Raw genomic sequence first — 21,839 nt, 5'->3', positions numbered from 1 at the left:
AGAACCTAAACCGCTACAACTTGTCTTTATTAAAAAAAAAATAATTAATATAGTCGACATAGAATAATAATTAAATATTTTTAGTTATTTTTGGTAATTTTTTTCTTGTAACTGAACTAGAAAGTTATAATTGCTGTATGTGTATAGAGTGTGGTAAAGTTTTAACATTACGCGATTTTTTATTTCAATAGCGCGTAATTAATAAAGAACTCGTCGTATGTTAATTAATGTCCACGAACACGGCGATCATTAAGTAGTTTTTGTATTTGTTGGATAATTATCTTCTGTCTGAATATTAATCTAATTTATCTTTATCTTTGTAAATTTCTGGTTAAATTAATTACTTTAAAAGCTAATGAGGAGCTTTAGGTGGGACAATATAGACTGTTATAATGGCCAAAAACCGTTATTATTTCCTGATGATTATATTATATCTTTACTTAATGATCTTAGTCAATGATGGTCCTGTTAATTACACTCCACCAACACCTTCACCACCACACTTCACCACAGCAGCCCACCACACTCACCAGTAGTAACAGCTGAGTGAGTGGTGGTGGCTGGGCTGGGTGTTGGTCCATCGTTATCTCCACACATAAGTCAATTCTTTGTAAGTTTATATGTGATTTAGTGAGGAACGACTGTTAGTGTTAATGACGTTGTTATTGGGTGACTTAATAACAGGTATGTAGTTTGTCATCACGGGACTGAATGAGGTCAACCAGAGTACAGGTACAGTATACAATCATTACTGTCCTTAAATCACTAACCATCACCCTCACTAACCATAATTTGAGGAGATACAACATAATACAATGATAAAGGTGATTGGTATTGAATGACTATTAATACTGACTAGTTAAATGAGTTGTAACAAATAGTGTTTCTAGAGGTTCAGTGAAGGCCATCATTGGGTATGACTGTAGTTTGGAACACCTGTTAGTTATAACCAGCAACTATTGGTTAATTTACGGTGTTATTTTACTTTAGGACACAGTGCACCCAAAGTTATAAACTACTGACACATTTAGATCTCCCTATTCTGAGCATTTTGAACCTCATATATACATGGCGGGAATGGCTAATAGCGACACTGTTGAATTCAATTGATTTTACGTACTTTAAAGTCTTCGTCTGTGAAGTGATGCTATCTGCGTGAAACCCAGTTAATTATGCATCACACATGTGCAATATTGACTGATGTCATCCAGTCATGACCAATCATTTATCGATATCATCGCGTGATTTTTTTTTCAACCAATCACATCAAAATTTTTTCCAAGGAAGCAGCCTGAGTACGGGTTTGAATTTCAATGATGAGTCTGACAGTGGCCGTGGTGGAGGTTGGGTGTGATTCGTGCTCCTATGATTATTTTAAGTTTATTGCTGAGTTTACGAGAAAGACGGTCATTCTATCCAATTCTTACATGATCACGGTGTTCTCCTACGCCCCAAAGTTTTAAACTACTAAAACATTTGGGTTAGGTTAGGTTAGATGACTCGTATTCATGTTCTCCCCCACACAAAAACCTTCTATTTCCCAGGCTCTCCCCCATTATTGTTGGGGGGACTGGGTGGGGCAAAAACGAGCAATTTCTGCCAAAAGTGAAGGTCTGTTTCGCCTAAAACACACCAAAATACAGTACACTGGAAAAACCTATTGGTCAACTTCGAGGGACTCGTGTACTAAAGTAAAAATTTACCTAATTTTCTGTATAAGAAAACTAATTTTATAACTCCATAATATAAGAAAAATGGTGGAGGAATTGCGACTCTTATTTATGTTTCATCACTACAGTATTAGCCAATAATTATAATTCAGCCTCAGATGCTTCACCCTGTCTGCCACACTTATGTCCGTTGCTACTGCATTTTCACTCCCAATTGGGTTAGAAAATTTTTTGGTTCACTAGAAGTTATATCTCATTGATGGCAACAATTTTTTCTAATACCATTTCCATCGCAAAACCAATTGGTAGTGAAACTGCAATTTAAAAAAAAAGGTATTGTCATTTTGTTCATCCAGCAAATTTTTGGATTTTAAGTTTAAGTTACGGTAGGTTAGGTTGACCTTATGATTTTTCGATGTTCTTTATTTTATGTGTTTCGAAGGATTCTGACCTTCCAAATACTGTAAGTGGATGACCGAAACGACAATTTTACCCAAATAAAGATACTGTACTATACACAGGATACTAACTGGCCTGTAATTACCTGCATCATGCACTATGAATGCACTTCTGTTGACAAATGATACCCAGCAACCGACTGAATGCTTACCAGCTACCTCTCCATACCTTACCTAACCAAACCTATCTAACTAAACAACAAATTATGGAGTGCCTGAAATATGTCGGGTTTACGAAGCAAAGTTGCTTTACTTTAAGTGAGACGACATATAAGTGGGCAATTTTCTCTTGTACGAATACATGGAAGTACCTGTAGGGGGTAGTGGCTATAAGAGCCTTTACATCACCGATGCAATGCAAAGTGAGACACTTTCTCCCGTAAGAAATACAGTGACCCCTCCGTTAACGAACTCAATCCGTTCCAGAAGGTCGTTCGTTAACCGAAAAGTTCGTTAACCGAAACCATTGTTTCAATGGGTTTTTGGGTAATTGGTTCCAGCTCACCGAAAATTTCCTAAATTCAACAAAAATGGTAGAAAAGTTCACTTACTTTGAGGTGTGTATGTAGAAGGCTCCTGGATGATGATGATGATGATGATGATGGGATTTAGAATGAGGGTGGAGGAAGGAAAGAAGGAAGGCATTGGGGTGGAAGAGAAGTCACCCCATGGCGCCATTTCACCCATAAAATTTTAGCTCTCTTGGTGTAATTCAAGATTATTTTCTTTAAATCAACACTGCACTGCATTATATATTGTCAATATGTAAAATATATTTCAAAATGACCAATAATTTGCTTGGAAACACAGAAAAAAAGCGTTTAGTTGAAGAGAGTCTCAAGCAAGATGTTACCCCAGTGAAAACAGAGAGAGACTAACGCCTGTTTGCTGTGTTAAGAGGCTGGATGCCGCGCATTAAACTAGTCACTTTACCTTCAGTTATGTTCAATAATTGTTAAAATGACTAAAAAATTGAATATTAAACTTTTAAAATTATTGAATAGTATAAACTTCTTGATATTTACTAAAATAGTAAGGAATTTAAGCCCTAGAACCGATTAATGTATTGGCGGACTGATACTAAAGCTGGTTGCCCGGTCAGTGCAAGCGAAAACATGTTGAGGTCGGTTCGTAAGAACTTCGTTAACCGAATTTTTTTTTCTTTAACCGAATTGAAGATCCTTATGGAAGGCAGTTCGTTAATCGAAATTACGTTAACCGAGGTGTTCGTTAAACGGGGGGTCACTGTACAATAAACCCTCAAAAGTCCGAACAATTTAGGGAAAAGGGGGCCCGGACTTGCCGATTGTTCGGACTTTTACCAAGTTTCCTCAGGGGGTAGCAACTGCCTGGCTGTATCACTCAGCCAGCTATCGTTTGGGTGAACCTCGTGTGTGTGGGATGCTTCTGGTTATCCCACCTGTAAACAGGTGATTAACTACACAGCTGGGTAACTGAAGGGCAGAAAAGTACAGTACTTACCTGGTTGTCTTCTTGTGTACCAGGGCTTAATTTTCATTGTACTGTACCCCAGTATGTCATCTGTCATATTGGACCCACTTTCTTTATTCTCTTTATCGTAACTCCCTTTCCACTTTTGTGTGAATTTTTTAGAAGGAGAAAATTGTGAGACTAGTGTAGAAAGTGACTTAGACAAGTAATAATGAATTTAATAAAATAAGCACTGAATCTCTAGGTACAGTATTGTCAGATATTGTGTAATGTTTCTTGATCAGACCACCAATCTCAGACTCGAGATTTTGATTGGGCAGTGAGTGTGCTGGCAGGAGTGTCTGTCATTTCCTGTAGGATAAATGTCATGGTGAACTATAAACCACTTTAACCCTCGCAGATTTAAAATTGTTAATATTATTTAATTTCCGGCGAAGAAGAATTATTCATAAGTCAATAATTACAATATCTAGTTTACTCAGTTCTCTTATTCATTAATCATTAACTACAGTATTCAGTCTAATTGCATCTTAACTACAGTACAGGTATCAGTATTTGTGTAACTGCAATCTTGCATCCTCTTCCACTTATGTTTGAATTCATCATCTCACCACTTATCAGTTTATTAGCCAACTGAGTGGTAGGTTTATTGTTAGTTACTGTACTTTATTATGTATTTTGTTTGGGTCCAGAGGTATGGAAACAGTAAAGAACCTGGAGGAAGTGATTGGAGGGAACCTGAACAACAAATGGAAATATCCTACCTGTTCCTAATGTCCTTTGACCCCTACATTAACACACACATCCTCCATAATGATACACATTGCTTCATGTTAATTCACTCTACAATGCATACATAGTTGTCATCATCCTCAATGTCAGTAGTTACAGTAAAACTATCATCATTTGGTCCATAGTTGTGTGTTATCTTATCATAATATAGATAAGTAAACATGTCGTGTAGCTATTGATGCTTGGCTGGCTTATGAGGAGAATAGAGTGTTGGAGATAACGTGTCTTATCGCCTTAAGTTTTACAGAGAATTAAATGTGGGTTCTCTTTACTAGCCAGTCACTTCTCTATTATACAGCATTGGCTATTATTTATCATTTCACTACTATTCTGCTTACTAGCCATTCGGGTCGTCGGTCTGTTCGTAGCAACTTTCATTGTCCAGTGTTAGTATTGTACATGCTTGGGCTCCTGAGTATAGAGCAATATTTGTATTCTCCTCAAAGTATATTGAATTATTAACTATTACCTTACCATTAGGTCTTGAAACATTGAAGGGCATTGTATAAAATTTTGGCTCACGAAATCCTACATGTTGGTGCACTACCCATTGAAGGGGTCTTGTCAGGGACTTGTAGTTAGTATGACAGTATTTTTGCAGCCCTTCTGTGTGTGTGTGTGTGTGTGTGTGTGATAAGATAAAACAGGAAGTACATTACTGTGCAATCTGTGGTATTTCTCCAGTATCTCCAGTTTCCTCCTGTACTAGACACTGAAGGTTGTAACAAAGCATAGACCCGAAGAGCGAGTAAGCTGATAGATGGTGATGTGATGAATTAGAATACAAAAAGTCAAATACATTACAGTGCTGTAGCTATAATATAAATTACTGATGACCAAACCTTATCGTGTTGGCTACCCTAATAAATTAAAATGTTTCAGCAGAAGATGCATATGAGCTACTTTTTCTCCTCTACGGTCTACGACTTTCTCTTCAAAGGCGTCAACATCGTCACAACATGGGGTGAGTGAGGACGCATTACTTGTTCTGTTTATGCTTAGAGCAATCATGGTCTGAGTTGACAGTTTCGTTTTGTCTTACCTCATAGCCTCAATGATTCATGGTCTTCATACATTCTATCATCATCATCATCATCATCATCATCATCATCATCATCATCATCAGTGGTTTATGGCCATTTTTCAGCATAAGAAATTCATTGTTAATTTTCCTCATCTTATTATGTCAGTAACCCAACACCTTGTCACACTGTCCTTGAAAGACTTGAGTTTATCATCGTCTGTATAAGTTTGTTCTGCTGACATGCCAAGGTGACTGGTGTATAAGTGTGCCAGATGTGTTGACCACAGTCCATGGGCTGGATCTGCCCCCCACTCTATTTTAATTCCTCAGACCTTCAACACAAATGGTACTCCAACACACATACAGTACTCAGACACACACAAGGTACTCTAACATACCTGGTACTGTAACATACATGATACTCCAACACTGAGTACAGCCATGACATACATACATATATATAATCGATTACAATTATAAATTATGATTACCGCATGACTGTATGTTACACCAGGTCCATAGTATTTACCCAGAAATCTTTTTACAGGAATGGTGTCATTGTGTCTGGGGCTGGTGTCCCTCTCGGTGCTGGCAGAAGGCTTCAAAGTAGCTCGTTCCCAGCTGTTAAAGGTTGCAACGTCACGCAGAACTGGCTGCAGCAAATACGAGATCCCAGAAAGGTCGCCTCTCTTAATGTCTGAGTCATTCCTTGGCCGTAGAAATCAGAAGTTGTTGTATAAACGCAGGTAGCTTGGGTTTGGCTTACCATAAATGAAAGCCGTGATGAGGAGTATGTTAGATGAGCTGGGTTTGAAAATTTAAATCCTCCCAAATTTTGTTTCCTTTAAATATGCAGTTTAGTGGAGCATTTCGGATCATTAACGTGTACAGTACAAGTTAAACCATCACAGCTCTGCACTATATACTCCCATTATGGTCTTCAGGAGCATTTTTATGTGACTAGGACCTGAAAAATCTTCCTTTCTGGTGTCCAAAATTTTTCTTTTTTGTTTTATTTAACTTTCTCTCCTTCCTCTCTCCTCTTATTTTTTCTCCTTCCTCTTTCCTCGTACTCCTTCCTCTCCCCTCTCTTCTTTTTCCTCTTTCTCTCCTTCCTCTCTCCTCTTACTCTTTCTCCTTCCTCTCTCTTCTTGCTCTTTCTCCTTCCTCTCTCCTCTTACTCTGTCTCCTTCCCCTCCCCTCTCTTCTTTTTCCTCTTTCTCTCCTTCCTCTCTCTCCTCTTTCTTCTTTTTCCCCTCACTCTTTCTTTATTTTTCTTTAATACTCCTTCCCTTTTCCCTTCCTCCTCACATCTAATTTACCTGTTCTGATATTGTGTCTAAATCTGGTTTCCTTCCTTGTATCATGGATGCCACAGTACCAAATATTTCAGGTTCAGCTTGGGTGGTTATTTTACTGGTAATTGTATAGTGTGTGTCTTAGATTGTGTACCATACTGTACAGTGTGTGCCATAGGAAAGTGAATGTTCTCTATTTCTGTTTTCTTTTAGGTGAGGGAATCATAAAGAAATCAGTGAAGATGGCAGAGAAATTAACACTAAAGGAAAGAGTCGGTTTAATATTCATGTATACAAACCAGATGCTACACCCTGATTAAAAGAATTTAACCAATGACACCCTTATTACTGGGCATTTTTAGTTAAATTCCTCTGTAAATTATCGCATCCTTTTACGTTTCATATCATCGAATCTTAACAGCTATTCCTTTTTGCCACTCCTGAAGCTGACTGAGAATACCTCACAGTCCATTTGGTTCATAATTTCCTTGAATGACTTAGTGTTGTCTGCAATCATCTCTATGGAGGAGTGTATAGCATCTGGCGTATCATTTATGAAAACTTCTCCGTCATTTTGTTGTGATTCTCTCGCCCGAAAAAGAAAAAGAAGATTAATTTGTCTATGGTGCACAACTTTGATGCCTTGTAGAATACTAGTGAAATTGTTCAGTTGCCGTATTTCATTGTGGGTTTAAGTTGATGCACATGTATATTGTGGGGTGTTATCTTGATGCTATTTATCATTGTGGGTTGTTATCTTGATGCTATTTATCTTTGTGGGTTGTTATCTTGATGCTATTTATCATTGTGGGTTGTTATCTTGATGCTATTTATCTTTGTGGGTTGTTATCTTGATGCTATTTATCATTGTGGGTTGTTATCTTGATGCTATTTATCATTGTGGGTTGTTATCTTGATGCTATTTATCATTGTGGGTTGTTATCTTGATGCTATTTATCTTTGTGGGTTGTTATCTTGATGCTATTTATCATTGTGGGTTGTTATCTTGATGCTATTTATCTTTGTGGGTTGTTATCTTGATGCTATTTATCATTGTGGGTTGTTATCTTGATGCTATTTATCTTTGTGGGTTGTTATCTTGATGCTATTTATCATTGTGGGTTGTTATCTTGATGCTATTTATCTTTGTGGGTTGTTATCTTGATGCTATTTATCATTGTGGGTTGTTATCTTGATGCTATTTATCATTGTGGGTTGTTATCTTGATGCTATTTATCATTGTGGGTTGTTATCTTGATGCTATTTATCTTTGTGGGTTGTTATCTTGATGCTATTTATCATTGTGGGTTGTTATCTTGATGCTATTTATCTTTGTGGGTTATCATCTTGATGCTATTTATCATTGTGGGGTGTTATCTTGGTGCTATTTATCATTGACACAGATTTAGAGGTAATCTTTAGGTCTTGTCCAGGTGGAGTGTTTGGTTCACTCTGGATGATATTTTTGTCAGTGTCACTGATCAGGGATTTGCTAGACCCCCAGACTTGGAACCTCACTTGACCTGCCCTTAACTTGACCTCCAACGTAACTGAACCTCACTTACCCTGCCTTTAACTTGACCTTCAACATAACTAAACTTTACTTAACTTGCAGTATCCCTTCCATAACCTAACCTAACTTCACCCAAACACAGGCAAACTTAACCTTATTACCTCTAACTTAACCTAATTTGCCCTTTATGTAAATCTATTCTAAATTACCTGAACACAATTAAATCTAACTTAACCTGACCTAAAATGCCCTAATTTAACCTAACCTGGCTGTAACCTAACCCACCCCATCCCTTGGTAATGATGACCTCAGTTGTCCTGGCTTGTGGGATGTAGTTGTGTATATTTGGGGATTATTTTGTGTGTTTACATGTTGACTGTGTGTGTTTTAATCCTCAATCGTGTTCTGTGTAGAGGAGTTGCTACACTGTAGTCCCCACTCCCCCTCCATGACACTTAAATTTATATTTTAATGTACAATAATTGTCTTGTGTGTGTATTTGTGTTTCCTTTTACATTTTCCTTCCTTTTGAAGTCAATTTACAAATTATATTTCATATTATTTCAATTACTGTACTGTGCAGTATTTAATACTGTATATGGTGATCATACGAGATTATGATAATAAATTAAAACAAACTGGTGATTGCTGCAAGGCCGGCCAGCTCCCCCCCCCCTCCAGCATGTTTACACTAGTGTCATCTGTTGTCCCTATTAGCTCCCATAAGGCCTACAGTACACTACAGTATACCAAATCTGATTAGACCACTGTACAGTATCCCCATTAAAGAACATACAGTGTATATTTTAATAATAAATAAGGTACTGTAATATATTTTAATAGAAAAAAAATCTTTTAATGAACTGTACAGTTCATTAAAAGATGATTTACTTTGTTTATGAAATATATTACCTTATTTTCTGGAATTTTCTCAGAAAGTGTGCCTGATTTTCAACCTCGGAAACTCTTTCAGACCCGGAATTGAGAGAGTTTTCCTGGAAAAATTCTGAGTCAATTTCAGCTCCAGGTATTGGAAAGTTTCAGCTAATGGGGATTCTTGCTAACAGAGATACTGTATTACTTGTATATAGGATGAGATTGATCAACATTTTCAGACTTTATGTACAGGAGTTATGCCTCCTGTTTGACAGAAATTTTGATGTGGAGAAGCATACCGTCAGTGGTTGTTTCTTAATATAAATTTAAGTAAAAAAAAAATATGTAGGAAATTGACTTGAATTAGAATGACATTTGTTGTAAGCAACTTATTAACAAAACATTTTTATCCACAGGGTGAAATTCCACATCTTGCAGTCTTTCTTTCATGTGCTGCATCTTATAATAGGATACATCCTGATGCTCGTGGTGATGACGTATAATGCGTATTTCACCATCGCGGTCGTGGCTGGTGCTGGCCTCGGCTACTTCTTCTTTGCCGTGTTTGACCTTCCAAGTAAACTTCTGGGTAGTTATCATTCTCCCCTACCTAAGGACCCCCCCAACTTCACGTGTGGATCAGAAGGTAACGCATCTCGTGTACGTAATTCGTATGGGACGTCGGAAACTGTGCCGTCATCTGTGGTGCTTCGTCCCTCGTCTGGGTTTGAACGATATTCTCGTAATGTTGACAGTATGGATTTGGCTTTTGAAAACACTAGAGGTGAGGTTGACGATACACGGAAGGTCGCCGGACACGACGGGGCAGCCGAGGGGGTTGAAAAGTTGGTTGGGGGATCCTCTGAGGAGCATTGTGAGGCCAGGAACAATGTAGAAGTTGATGTTAGTGATACTTCTCACCTGCTGCCTCAGGAGACCATAAAAGTTGAGGTACAAGTACATGCATACCCAGAAGAGTGATTCCTAGGGACACCAGTTTACTATACATCAGTTCTTAAGTTCTGTATGGTCTTTTTTGTCACCTTCACGTGTCTACAGCTGGTGGATTACTAAAACAAACATTAACTGCACATAGATATATACTAACTGGCTGTAATACTATTTTTTGTATTATCTATTTGGTGGTTGATCTAAGAGTTATTCTCAAATGTGAAAAAAAATAACTTCTTAGTTTAAGGTGGCAAAATTTTCTGCTTATATTTTCAGCCGAGTCATCTAGTGCTCCAGTTGTATAGAAGGAGAAATATATCAAGGTTTACCGTGCGTGTCCGTCGCTGAGATCTTTACACATCCTTAACTTTTATTATGCTCAAGTAAATGCAGTTTCCCAGTCTTATAAAATACTCGTTTAACTATGCTTTTGCTACCTACACCTTCTACTGCAGGAGGACCTTCTCACCCCTCAAGCTTTCTTACTTTAAACCTTAATATCATAGCTTGATACACTGAAGAATAAGATCTATGATGCACACCTTATCTACCTATGTAACTTATAACACACAGTACAGTTTGGGAATCTTGGTTACTCTTGGAGAAGATGAAGTACAGTACATGGCTTGTTAGACCAGTTTAGTGTAAATATTATATAACAGGGTGTCTCAAAAATGTGTATTCATACTGTATTGCCTTATTGATCGCATTTGTTGGTGTGTAATGTCTCCCACAGTGCCCATCAGCACGTGTGGACACTACTGCTCTTGTAGTGTAAATATTTGTGCAGTTGCTATGTAAATCTGTAAGACATTGTGTGTAAATATTTTTTAAACTGTCTTTATGTTATGAAGCCATGAAGATTGATTAGCAAAGTGTAATTCCTTCTGAAATATTATTGAGAGTGATAAGCCACTTCAAGGTTGTATTTATTGAATTATGTGCATCATCATAATGTTTGTTGGGTACCATTGAACTGGTACTAATACAAGCAGGAAGAATCAAACATATACATGGACTGAGTATCCAGGGTTTTCACATTACTGTACACTGGTAAATACTGTAGCTTCATTGATTGATTGAGCTAACATCTTGGTTGGTGGTTCATATTGTTCCAACAGCTAAATCTGTAGATAGTTCATTATCATCATTATCAACATTTTATAGCCATTTTCGACACTAATTTACAGTAGGCAAGTCACACATCTCTAGAATTGCAATGTCTTTAAACCCTATTTGGGCCTTGTAACTCCATATTCAGTTAACACCCTGTATATATGTTACCGGTACTCAGGATAGTGTCCTATGGTGTAGCAACACTGTAAGCTGCAGATGTTATTGCTTATCTGTATTTACTGTTTTAATGGTGTTAGTCTATACATATTGATCTGACTTGACAAATGATGAGAGTGTGATAACTCAATTTTAGAAACACAAATGAAAATCTTATTTCTCGTACACTTATTCTTAGATGTTATGATATTACCTGTATTTCATTTGTCATTTGTTTGACTTCATATCGTTTTTTGTATAACAATGTAATTTTTATTTTCATATTAATTTTAGATTTATGAAGGAAGTTACTCATAGGAAAATAGAGGTCAGGTTTGGTTATAGTTTTAGCATTGTCTCTGATGATTACATATTTTAGTACCAGTTAAGGTGTGTCATGTTGTACTCCTACAGACAGCGTAATTTAATTTTTTATATTAGATTTACTGTACAGAGTTTCCATGAATTACTTGAACCAGAAATGTTATAGATAAAACACGTCAGTTTTATTATACTCGATTACCAACTCTTAAGTTTTTTTCTTGTCTCAGTAGATGTTCACATGTGCACTGTGTTCTGTCTATAATATTTTTGAAATTATTAAGTTTTATAATAGGTCAGATAATTTATGGACACCGTGTAACCAAGCATAGGATATTTTTTTAACTCCTGCACTACTGTAAGGCTACAGGAACCAAGAGCAATAATACTCTCCTTTAACTCACCGTCATCTATAATATACAATACAGTAAAGACTTGTTATTCCTGGTGTTATCATTCGTGGTTTGGACTTCTCGGTAAGCAAATGGTGAATAGCTCCTGAGCCTCTGGTGGAGCACTGCGGGTCACTCCACAGCATCTCCTCTCTCTTGTTGTCCTCAAAACTTTAGTGGATTTTGTGTGAAATTTCCCCTAAAAGACTGTACTGTATAGTGATGCTAGTGCAAAAGTCATTGATGATCCCTACCAAGAAAGTTCAGTTATTAGATAAGTTAAAGGAAGGAATGAGAGCCACAGTGGTTGGCCGGTTGCTTGGTTTGAACGAATCCACGGTGTGGTACATTGAGAAGTAAGAACAAGTGACTGTTGCAGCGAGTGCTTCTACAGGTGCCATAGTGGTGCAGACTGTTTGTGATAAGAACCTAGTGTACAGAAAAATCAACAGGTGGTGAAGGGGCTGGTGCAGCTACTGAACCAACTTTTAGTGCCAGGAAAGGTTGGTTCGAGAATTTTAAGGAAAGATTCTTACTCCATAATGTGAAGGTCACTGGGGACGCCACATCAGACAGCCACATACGAGTGTAAGTAGTATGGGTGACATGAGTTTCTCAAACAGTAGTGCACTATGGTAGTATAAGTTGCTGTTCGCAGTTTTGCCTATTTACGCCATTCCTTGGAGCCTCACCCTTGTGAATAACATGGGTTTACTGTAGTCTATTTTCATTAAGATGTGCTCATCATCTCTACCAGTTTCTATTTTAGCTGTGGTCTTAATCTTTTATGCCTTGTCATATTTGTTCTTTTTATCTGGTACTTTTGTAGTACAGCGGCAATTTGCATGTTTCTCATAACTGTGTCCTGGGTTCAATCCTCGGCAAGGGACAGATTGAGGTGGGTGTTATCAAATGTGACTTTACTGGATGCATTTATTGCTGGGCATCACTAAACTATCCCTGGCAGGAGATACACAAAACTCGTATATTATCTTAATATTGTGTGACGCTTTTCATAATATTCTCAAAATCTTTCACATGTTATTATGGAGTCACACACACACACACACACACACACACACACACACACACACACACACACACACACACACACACACACACACACACACACTGCTTAAGGCTGTCTGTTGTAGCCGACGATGACTCTGCTTCATTATGAAATTGATGATGAGTGGTGAACTAGGGATGTTGTCGGCGGTGCCACTGGATGTGGCTATGGAGTCCAAACCTTGACTCGCAGACTCAGTCTCACATTGGGTGTCCATTCCCTACTTACACATCCGGCCCTATTGCACACGTTCTCGAGATGTTTGACCTCTTGGGTACAGGTTGAGTGCCTATCTCGTGTTACATCGACGTTCTACTGTATTGTTAGCGGAAGAGAGAATAATATTACTCTCATTATTTACAATCTTATCATCTATTTAATCACAGAACTGAACTTTGATTCAACTTTACAGCTCACTGCTTGGCCACCCCTTGGTGTGCCTCTTGTTCTCTTCAGCCATACACAGCTCTAATGACAACCATCACTCTTGACCCCACTACACTCACTGCGGTTACAACCACATTATCCGTTCACTGACCCCTTACAGGGGCTACTCTCTTATACCCAACTATCCCCCTTATTAACACTACTCTGGGTACCTTGCCCGGTGTCACTCAGTAACAACACTGTAGACACTGGGTACATCCCTTAAATTTTGTCTGGTCTTGGTGTATGCCACCAGCACGCTTCCACCGGGCTGCTACTGTGGCTAATCCACCACACTCACAGGTTCTTAGTAGCAACTTTAGGTAGACACTGGGGAGTTCTCACAGTGCACAGGGTCGTGTCACACTGCCAACACCAGTTGGACCTCTCTGTCGCTGTTCTTGAGGTAGCAAGGTCACCGGATTAATGGTCCTCTAAACTCCCCTTTCCAAGCTCTCCACTTATGCCTACCAGCCTTACAAGATTCCTTTTCCTGTACAAGCGAGATGATGTCCATTAGCGAGTTGTGACTTATCTCAGGCTGGGGTAGCCGAGATAAACACTGATGACAACAGTGTAGTTTGACTCAATCCACATGACTGTCTTTAAGCAGTCCTCTCGTGAGCTTATTGGTTCTCTTCACAATGTCCGGTGAACACGTATTTGCAGCTTCCGCAGACTACATTGCCATAATTACCTTAAAAGTGTTTGTGGCGTCTTACTTATGACTAGTCCTTCATGTGGACACTGGAACACTTGAAGGGATAGATATGTTTACTTACAACTTTTCATGATCTGATTACTTTAACCAAGGGGACCGTAGGGAGTGTACACAACTACTGTACACATATATCATTTGATGGGCAATTATGGATAGGAAATTATTGAACTGAAAAAAAAATAGGAAAAATCATTTGTGTAGATTAATATAACTAAAGTAGTGTTTCTTTTGCTTTATATTGGTTAAATAGAGGTGGTAATAGTACTGTGCCGCCTTGGATGTCTTGCACAAATAATATACTGTGTTTTTTGTATAATTAGCGTATTCTTGTTGTGACTGGATGTTTCATTCAGCATTGTTACACTAAGAAGTGTTAGTGTCGTTGCTCAAAGTTATATTATGCCGTTTTATGAGTTTTTTAATACAATGTAGCAGCAGTAAATATTTAATGTTAAGTTAATGAAGGTGCTTATACCATACAAGTTGTGGATGGGTTGTGTTTCAGTCTCATTATTTTGCTACACAATTGAGAACAAGTTGTACTATTTAGGGTGTTTGTTAAGTACACAACTTCATTAGGTCATTGTGTCTCGGTAAGCTGAAGCATCACTCACTCAGGCAGAGCTTTAAGACTGGAGCTAGTTTCTGTCTGCTCAGATCCGTTATGCTACTTCACATTAAGATTATTTGTAGGATTGACCAAGCAATTACTTATCTCAAAGAGTGAGTGAAGATTGGTATTAAAAAATCAGGTTCTTGCAGTAAAAAAAAATAATAATAATTTCTACTTTTCTTTGTAGTGTTTTTCATAGTTAGTTGGGATTTTGTCTTTTATATATGACTGAGTTTTATGTCATTCAGATTATTATTATACACTGATACAGGTAGTACCAAAGATTATCAGTTATGTTAGTGATCAGTAGGTGATATGTGTGAGCTCTGGTGGGTCAGTGAGACCAGGGAATGAACAGGGTGAAGGAGTGAGTTGAAGGGAGCTAATAAGGCTCAAGACAGAGTTAGTGCTGGTTGGGAGAAACTTATGGTATGGGTATAATATTGCAATGTTTAGTTACTCAGGGAAAACATTCATACTAACAAGATTGCTCCACATTAGCTCCAGACCTCCCATAAATGACTAAAACAGCTAAAAATACACAGAAGTAGAAGTGATGGTGTGAAAATATCAAAGGAATATTTATATGTGTTATCCCAGGAGAGAGACACAGGAATACATAATGTGTGTGTGTATATGTGTATGGTTGTCCCTCTGGTAGTTGTGGCCATGAGAGCTCAAGCCATTACCGTTGGAGTTTTACCAAATTTTTTATGTAGGTGCACCATAACACCTCGGAGATCTAACATAATTTCAATAATCTGTGTACAGTATTATGTTGGTGGTACAGCAGTAAGTGTTCTGGTTTTGATTCCCAGCACAGGTCAAATGTGAAAAGGGTGTTATCCAATGTGACCTTACCAAACATCACAGGTTCTCTCCAGATACTTCAGTTTCCTCCTTTGCCAACATTGGACAATAAAGGTCATAATGATTAATCAACAATGAGCAGGCCAACTACCTGAACAGCTAGTAAGATGATACGTTGTGAAATGAAAGAAAAATTACCAAGTTATGGCCTCCTAGACTTGACAAATTGTATCAGCCATTATGTACATCTTGTCAGGTTTGTGTATCTGTTTCTTCCTGTTTCATTTGTAAGTTGAAAGTTGGTCAGTAGATAGAAACTTTCTATAAACAGAAATAGATCAAAGCCGAGTCTCCCAGATTTATCCAAGTATACTCCTGTACAGAATGTAATAGATGTGGATGATAGATAGATGTTTACAATGTACATACTGGGTAGACCATATAGGTATACAAACAAGGGTAAACAGAAGACAATTCAACCAAGACTAGTCAACAAAGCCATCAGATGGTTATTACCAGAGAAGAAGTGAGTAGGTGGAGATAATAAATATAGGTGGAAGCAGTAAAACAATAATATTAAGCTTGTGGTGCTGTTGATACTGTAGAGGAAAACTTAGATAAATTAATAGTAGAAGATAGTAAAGGATTATATATCTTGTATATTAATAACACTGCCATATCTTAAATCAAATGCACAAAGATTAATTGATGTTTTTGTCTTTATGTTTGATTTATATGCTATTTATTGTTTAGTTTTTCCTCCTTTAGATTTCTTCATTTTCTGCTTAATCATTTTCTTTGTTGGTGTCTATTTATCATCCTTTGTCTCTCGTCTGTCATACTGTGTGGACGATGGGACCTTTACTGTCTAACACCCGGCCCTGACTAACACAACATGTCCTCTTAAGTCAGTGTCTGTATCATTCAGGGATATGGACTGTACCTGTTTCTGTCACAAGTCCTTTAATCTGTACTTACTGTCATATTTATAGATCCATAGCAATAATTGTTTTGATAGTGAATTAAAAGCTCTAATGTGATTGCTGTCATGTCTTTACTTATGGTCAGAGTAAATGTACAGCAATGTGAAGTCTTTGTAGCAGTTTCTTTTTATATATTAATTGGCTTACAGGATATTAGCCAAATATATACTGAGTTATAATTGATGATTATGAGTTATAATTCTTGGTGGTATTTTGAAGAGTGTGAGAGTAGTGAGCTGCACTGACCAGGAATAAAGTGATTACCCAGTACTTTAAAGTGGTCAGTCTGATACCCACTACACTGAGGTCAAGTTATCAGAGTGTTAGCCCCTTCTGTACCACATGACTTTATGTACTGTATGTAAAGTCTCTTGTTTACCATACTGGTGCCATCATATATGTATGTGCCAGCTTCATCATGCATTCACCAAGAGGCTAATGCAGTTATGTATAATTATTGTAGATTTATGGTACATTATGTATTTAATTGTGGGATTTGTAAACATAACCAAAGTCTCTTGAGATTATAGCTTTGTAAGGTCAGGACCCTCCGGTGAAAAACCATGTGTCTTGTAAGTTAATTGTGTTTAAGGTGAGAAATCTTGTGTCAAAGGTGTTCAGGACTGGTACCTGTGGTGAAGTGTGTGTATGTATGTATGTGTGTGTGTGCGCAGGTATGTGTGTGTGTATCTCTTTGTCAACCATTGTAGAGGATATAGCCTAGCCCTTGCCACCTGACCCAACAGTTGATGATTTGATTCCCACAACCATCCACTGTGTAGGGTGCCAACAATCAAAATGAGTACGTAGCCAACTATAGGAAGTGAAGGACAATGGAAACTGGTGCTGGCCAAACTGACTCCTTGTGTACCAAATGCTTAGTTTTTACTGTGCTGTATTTACACTGTCCTTAATGGTCTGGCAGGCTTATAGGACCCTTTTTCACTTCCACCTTGTATAGGAAACTTATACTACCTATATTAAGCAAACTGTAAACATATTACTGTGATATATTTGGCATCTAGTTACCAAATCCTAAGTGAAAATATTTAGTGTCATTAAATACTGTATTGTGTTTAACTATATACTAAGATTTATTGTTATAATTTTTTTCTGACATTAAATTCCACTATGCATTGTATTTTCATTTTATCCATATTGAGGGATGTTATCCTCTAAATGATGGGAAGTAGTGGAATAATGATTGTTCAAGATAATTGTGTTATAGATGAATGCATGAACTTGTAAGTCAAGCTTGGAAAGTATCAAATTGCTGGTGGAGTTCTGCTATCCATCAGTTTCCTCCCATCAGCTGTGTTGGTTGGTATCATTTGTCTCTATTAGTTGTATCAAAATTCCAAAGCCACTGTTGGAAAGCTAAAACCATTTCCACTTCTATAATAATACTTTGGTAGGTCTCACATATCAAGTCAGTATGGGATAACAGGCAGAAGGTCACACGAGGTAATTTAGTGAATCTTGGGGGAATTTAAGAGACATGGATGAGGAGTAGGCTGGTGGTGGTTGGGTAGCTGAATCCAGTAAGTCATTCAGCATCAAGCTTTTGTTCTAAGGCAGTCAACTCAAGGGTGTCTGTACCAAGAGGGTGAAAGGCTGTCAAATGTAAATATAACTTAATTAACTACTGTCACTTGTGATGATGGAACAGGCCAACACAAATACACTGTTGGGTGTCTCCAGAGGACCAACTCCTGTGTTATCTTTGGCACAAACATGGGTTCCCATGGAGAAGAATGTAGGATTATTATGGTGTGACTTCAATTTTATCCACCTGTAGATATATGTCGATACTGTAGTAGATATTAGAAGTGTTTTTTGTTTTGGTTTTTTTCAATGTTGTACAGTATTTATAAGTTTATGTTGTAAAGATTGTATTACTATTATAACTGTGACAATATTTACCTCACTTAAATCAAACATGTGATAGACCTTGATTTTTAAGCTTGACATGAGAATCTTGTGGAAATTTTAACCCTGAGATCCAGACGCACCAAGATTTTAGGCTCCTGAATGGGTTGTTGTTACATGGTAAGTAATATGATACATGATTTTGTGTGTTTCTCAGTACAGTACAGTAGTAGTTGGCTTTAATATGGTGTTTCTTTGCTTTGGTGTAGTTGATTAATCTGTGTGTTGGGATCATCAATATAAATAACACTTGTCTCTTATGAAACTTTTTAAGGTCAGATTTAAATCATATGTATACAGTAGTTATAAAATTTAAGTGACAGTAAATAACTTGTGGCCTGAATGACATGGATTTGTGAAGGGTTTTTGAATAGTTGAAAAATCACTTTAGTTCTGATTTACTTTGTCTTTTAGGTGTCTTTCAGTGGGGAGTGAGGACAGATAGTGTATATCAGTTGGGAGGTTACAACACTGTACTGATGGAGTTTCCCCAGCTGAGTATAGACGTTTAGTGCTAGCCAGATAAAATACCTGTACTACAGTTACAATATGATGGGAAGGGTATTAATTCATGTTCTAAGTAAGGTTTACCTATGCAAGAGGAGGCATTTATGAGCAACTGGATGATGTATGTGCTTGAATATATATCTTGTAGAAGCAGCGAAGTCTTGTTTAACCCCTTGACTATATGGATATATTTGTTGGCTAATTGATTTATTATTGACAAATATCTCTGCACCATTCATTATTTTCACTCAAATACAGTACAATGCTTCTCAATATATAGTACAATATGCTTGTAGTGTCACTGATTTGAATTATGAGTTTCCTCTGAGCTTAAAAATGTTTAAATGTTCCTATATTTTGGTTTAATGTAAAAAATGGCGTATTTCCTTTATTCTATGCCCTCAGGCATGCTACTTCAGGCACCTAATGGCGAGAAGCAAGCTGATGACTGTCTTCACAACAGTGATCATGGTCAGTACACTACCTTAATATACACCCATGTCTTATGACACACAGTACAGTATAATGAGTAATCATGGTGATGCATGGAGTATATTAATCTGTCATAATATACTGTACCATCATGTTAATAATATTTCTTTAAGTTCAAGGAACTGTATTTTGTGTCCTTATGGTTGTGTTTATGGTACAGTAGCTTGTGATGGTGGCTAATGGTTTGGGCTTTCTCTCATTTCATCAACTGTAGTTATACAGAACTCAAAAATGTATGAATGGGGGTGAGAAAACCTATCATACAGTATACTGTGGATGCTCCTCATTATGTCATATCATCTGATCCAGCATTGTTGACTGTTCCATTTTTCTACAATAGATCTTTTTTTTTTTTTCATAAATAATATGCATGTATTTCGAGGGACAAACAATGTTTGTACCTATTATTCACAAGAAAAAGGATACAAACAGTATAAAACAAATAACCTCTTCTTCACTATAAACCAAAGCTTTGACACATGTACAGTATACTGTGCCACACTCAGTAGTGTATTGTCACTATGGTTTAAATTTACAGTAAAGAAAATATTAATAGCATTTGAAGGCATGACTTATTACTGTAGTACACACGATGCCTTCAATACTGTGCCTTAAAGTTTACAAAGTCTCTTGAGTAGGTTTCATTTGGACAAATAATAAGGTAGTAGCAAAAGGAAACACAGGATCAGAGAGTAAAGTTGTCTCTCTGACTGCATTTCCTTTGTTCCCACCTAACCAAAGTCTTTTGAATCAAGTGTAAAAATATAACCAGTTCATAATGTGTTTTCATTGTTATAATATTCATATATCATACATGTGTGTTTATTAATATAACCTTTTGGTTTGCTAAGGTCCCTCTTGATCTTATTGCAGTTTTGTGTAGCAAAGATGAGAACCTGAGTAATGAGGATAAAGGGAAGCAGGAGAGATGTTGTGAGGAGGATTGTACCCCAGTTGAACACACGACACTCTCTGTAGTGCAGGCACCCGACACTCTTAACCCTGTGTGATGCCCTGCCACCTTATCCTATTGTCCATATGCTGCTCTGCTGCCCATATCCTGTCCTGTATTCCTCACCCTATCCCACTGCCCACACCCTGTCCTGCCACCCACACCCTGTCCTGCCACCCACAACCCGTTCTACCACCCACACCGTCATTGTTATCCACACCCTGTCCTGTTATCCACACCCTTTCCCGAACATTGGTAGTAGTGTCTTAGCCATGTCTACTTGAAGAGTCAGTTCCTGGCTGAGTGCTGACAAGGGGATGGCTTCTTCTCCATCTCAAAGGTGTTCAGTGGGAGAAGTTCAGCACCTGAAGGTAGTAAACTTTTTAAATTTTTACCTGTAATGGGTGTACTCAGCCACTTGGGATTCTTAATTTATCACCATTGTTCAGGATTTTTTCTTAATGAGTGGGATATTTTTTGTAGATTAGTAACAATACTGTTACAAAAACACTTATGTTGCCCTACAGGTAATACAGTGTGTTCTGTAACCTGTATTTGAAACAACATTGTTTGGTTCTGTTTATACGGATACCCTGTACTTATGTACTTACACACATGAATACAACACACACACTCATGTAGTACTAATATGCATATACAGAACACAATGTATGTAAGTTTAACTAATTATAATCAAATCTTGAGTTATTGGCCTCCAAAATATAACAACTTATACATGAACAATATTTATGTTCATAGTTTTGGTAATGTACAGTCCATCAACATCTATTTCCAAGATAAAGAAAATTATGTTCTAAGTTTCAGTTTTGTAGTGAAATTATAACTGCAACAGAAGAGTTTAAGTAATAATTCACAAATTATTATAGATCTGGTGTTTAATAAAAACTGAGATTAAATACGGTTTACAGACAGTATTTAGTGCAAGTGAATGTGGTATGTGAAAATTTAATACTATGCGTAGATTGTGTTCAAAGGTGGAATATGGGTACAGTATTCTTCACTTTCTCCTGTCGATTGAAGTCAACTGGTTGGACAAAATGAACACCTAGTTTGACTACTGTGTTACATAAAAGAATTTATACTGTACGTACTGTAAAAATAAAATGTACCTTTTGTATTGTAAGTGTTATAGACGACAAAGTTTATCCAACTGTGTACGGTATACAGGTATAAACAATATGTTCTCCCCAAATTGGTGTAGATGACCAAGTGGACTAATATATGTAAATACTCCCTCATTATTAAAATCTGATATTTTGTGCTTTTTTTTCTCTGCTGAACAAATAAGGCTCAATTT

The 21,839-nt window shown here is 37.3% G+C and overlaps 1 protein-coding gene across 7 annotated transcripts; it reads left to right on the top strand.

Annotated features, from left to right (window-relative positions):
* Positions 1-467: 467 nt before the first annotated feature.
* LOC121857753 (high affinity copper uptake protein 1-like) lies at positions 468-21,801 on the top strand. 7 transcript variants are annotated; one of them, XM_042353894.1, is made up of 6 exons: positions 468-610; positions 5,258-5,336; positions 5,944-6,076; positions 9,500-9,729; positions 19,483-19,548; positions 20,443-21,801. In XM_042353894.1, the coding sequence occupies exons 2-6, from the start codon at positions 5,261-5,263 to the stop codon at positions 20,577-20,579; spliced, it is 642 nt and encodes a 213-aa protein (XP_042209828.1). In that variant the 5' UTR covers positions 468-610; positions 5,258-5,260; the 3' UTR covers positions 20,580-21,801. The 7 variants fall into 7 exon arrangements, with proteins under 7 accessions (XP_042209828.1, XP_042209827.1, XP_042209822.1 ...); XM_042353893.1 differs by having other exon boundaries at positions 5,944-6,142; XM_042353888.1 differs by lacking the exons at positions 19,483-19,548; positions 20,443-21,801 and having other exon boundaries at positions 5,944-6,142; positions 9,500-17,777.
* Positions 21,802-21,839: the final 38 nt, after the last annotated feature.

The sequence above is a fragment of the Homarus americanus genome, unplaced genomic scaffold (genome assembly GCF_018991925.1).
Source record: "Homarus americanus isolate GMGI-L3 unplaced genomic scaffold, GMGI_Hamer_2.0 scaffold16712, whole genome shotgun sequence".
In the NCBI taxonomy this organism is placed as follows: Eukaryota; Metazoa; Arthropoda; class Malacostraca; order Decapoda; family Nephropidae; genus Homarus; species Homarus americanus.
The sequence above is the reverse complement of the archived record's forward strand: the minus strand, read 5'-3'. Positions and strand labels throughout refer to the sequence as shown.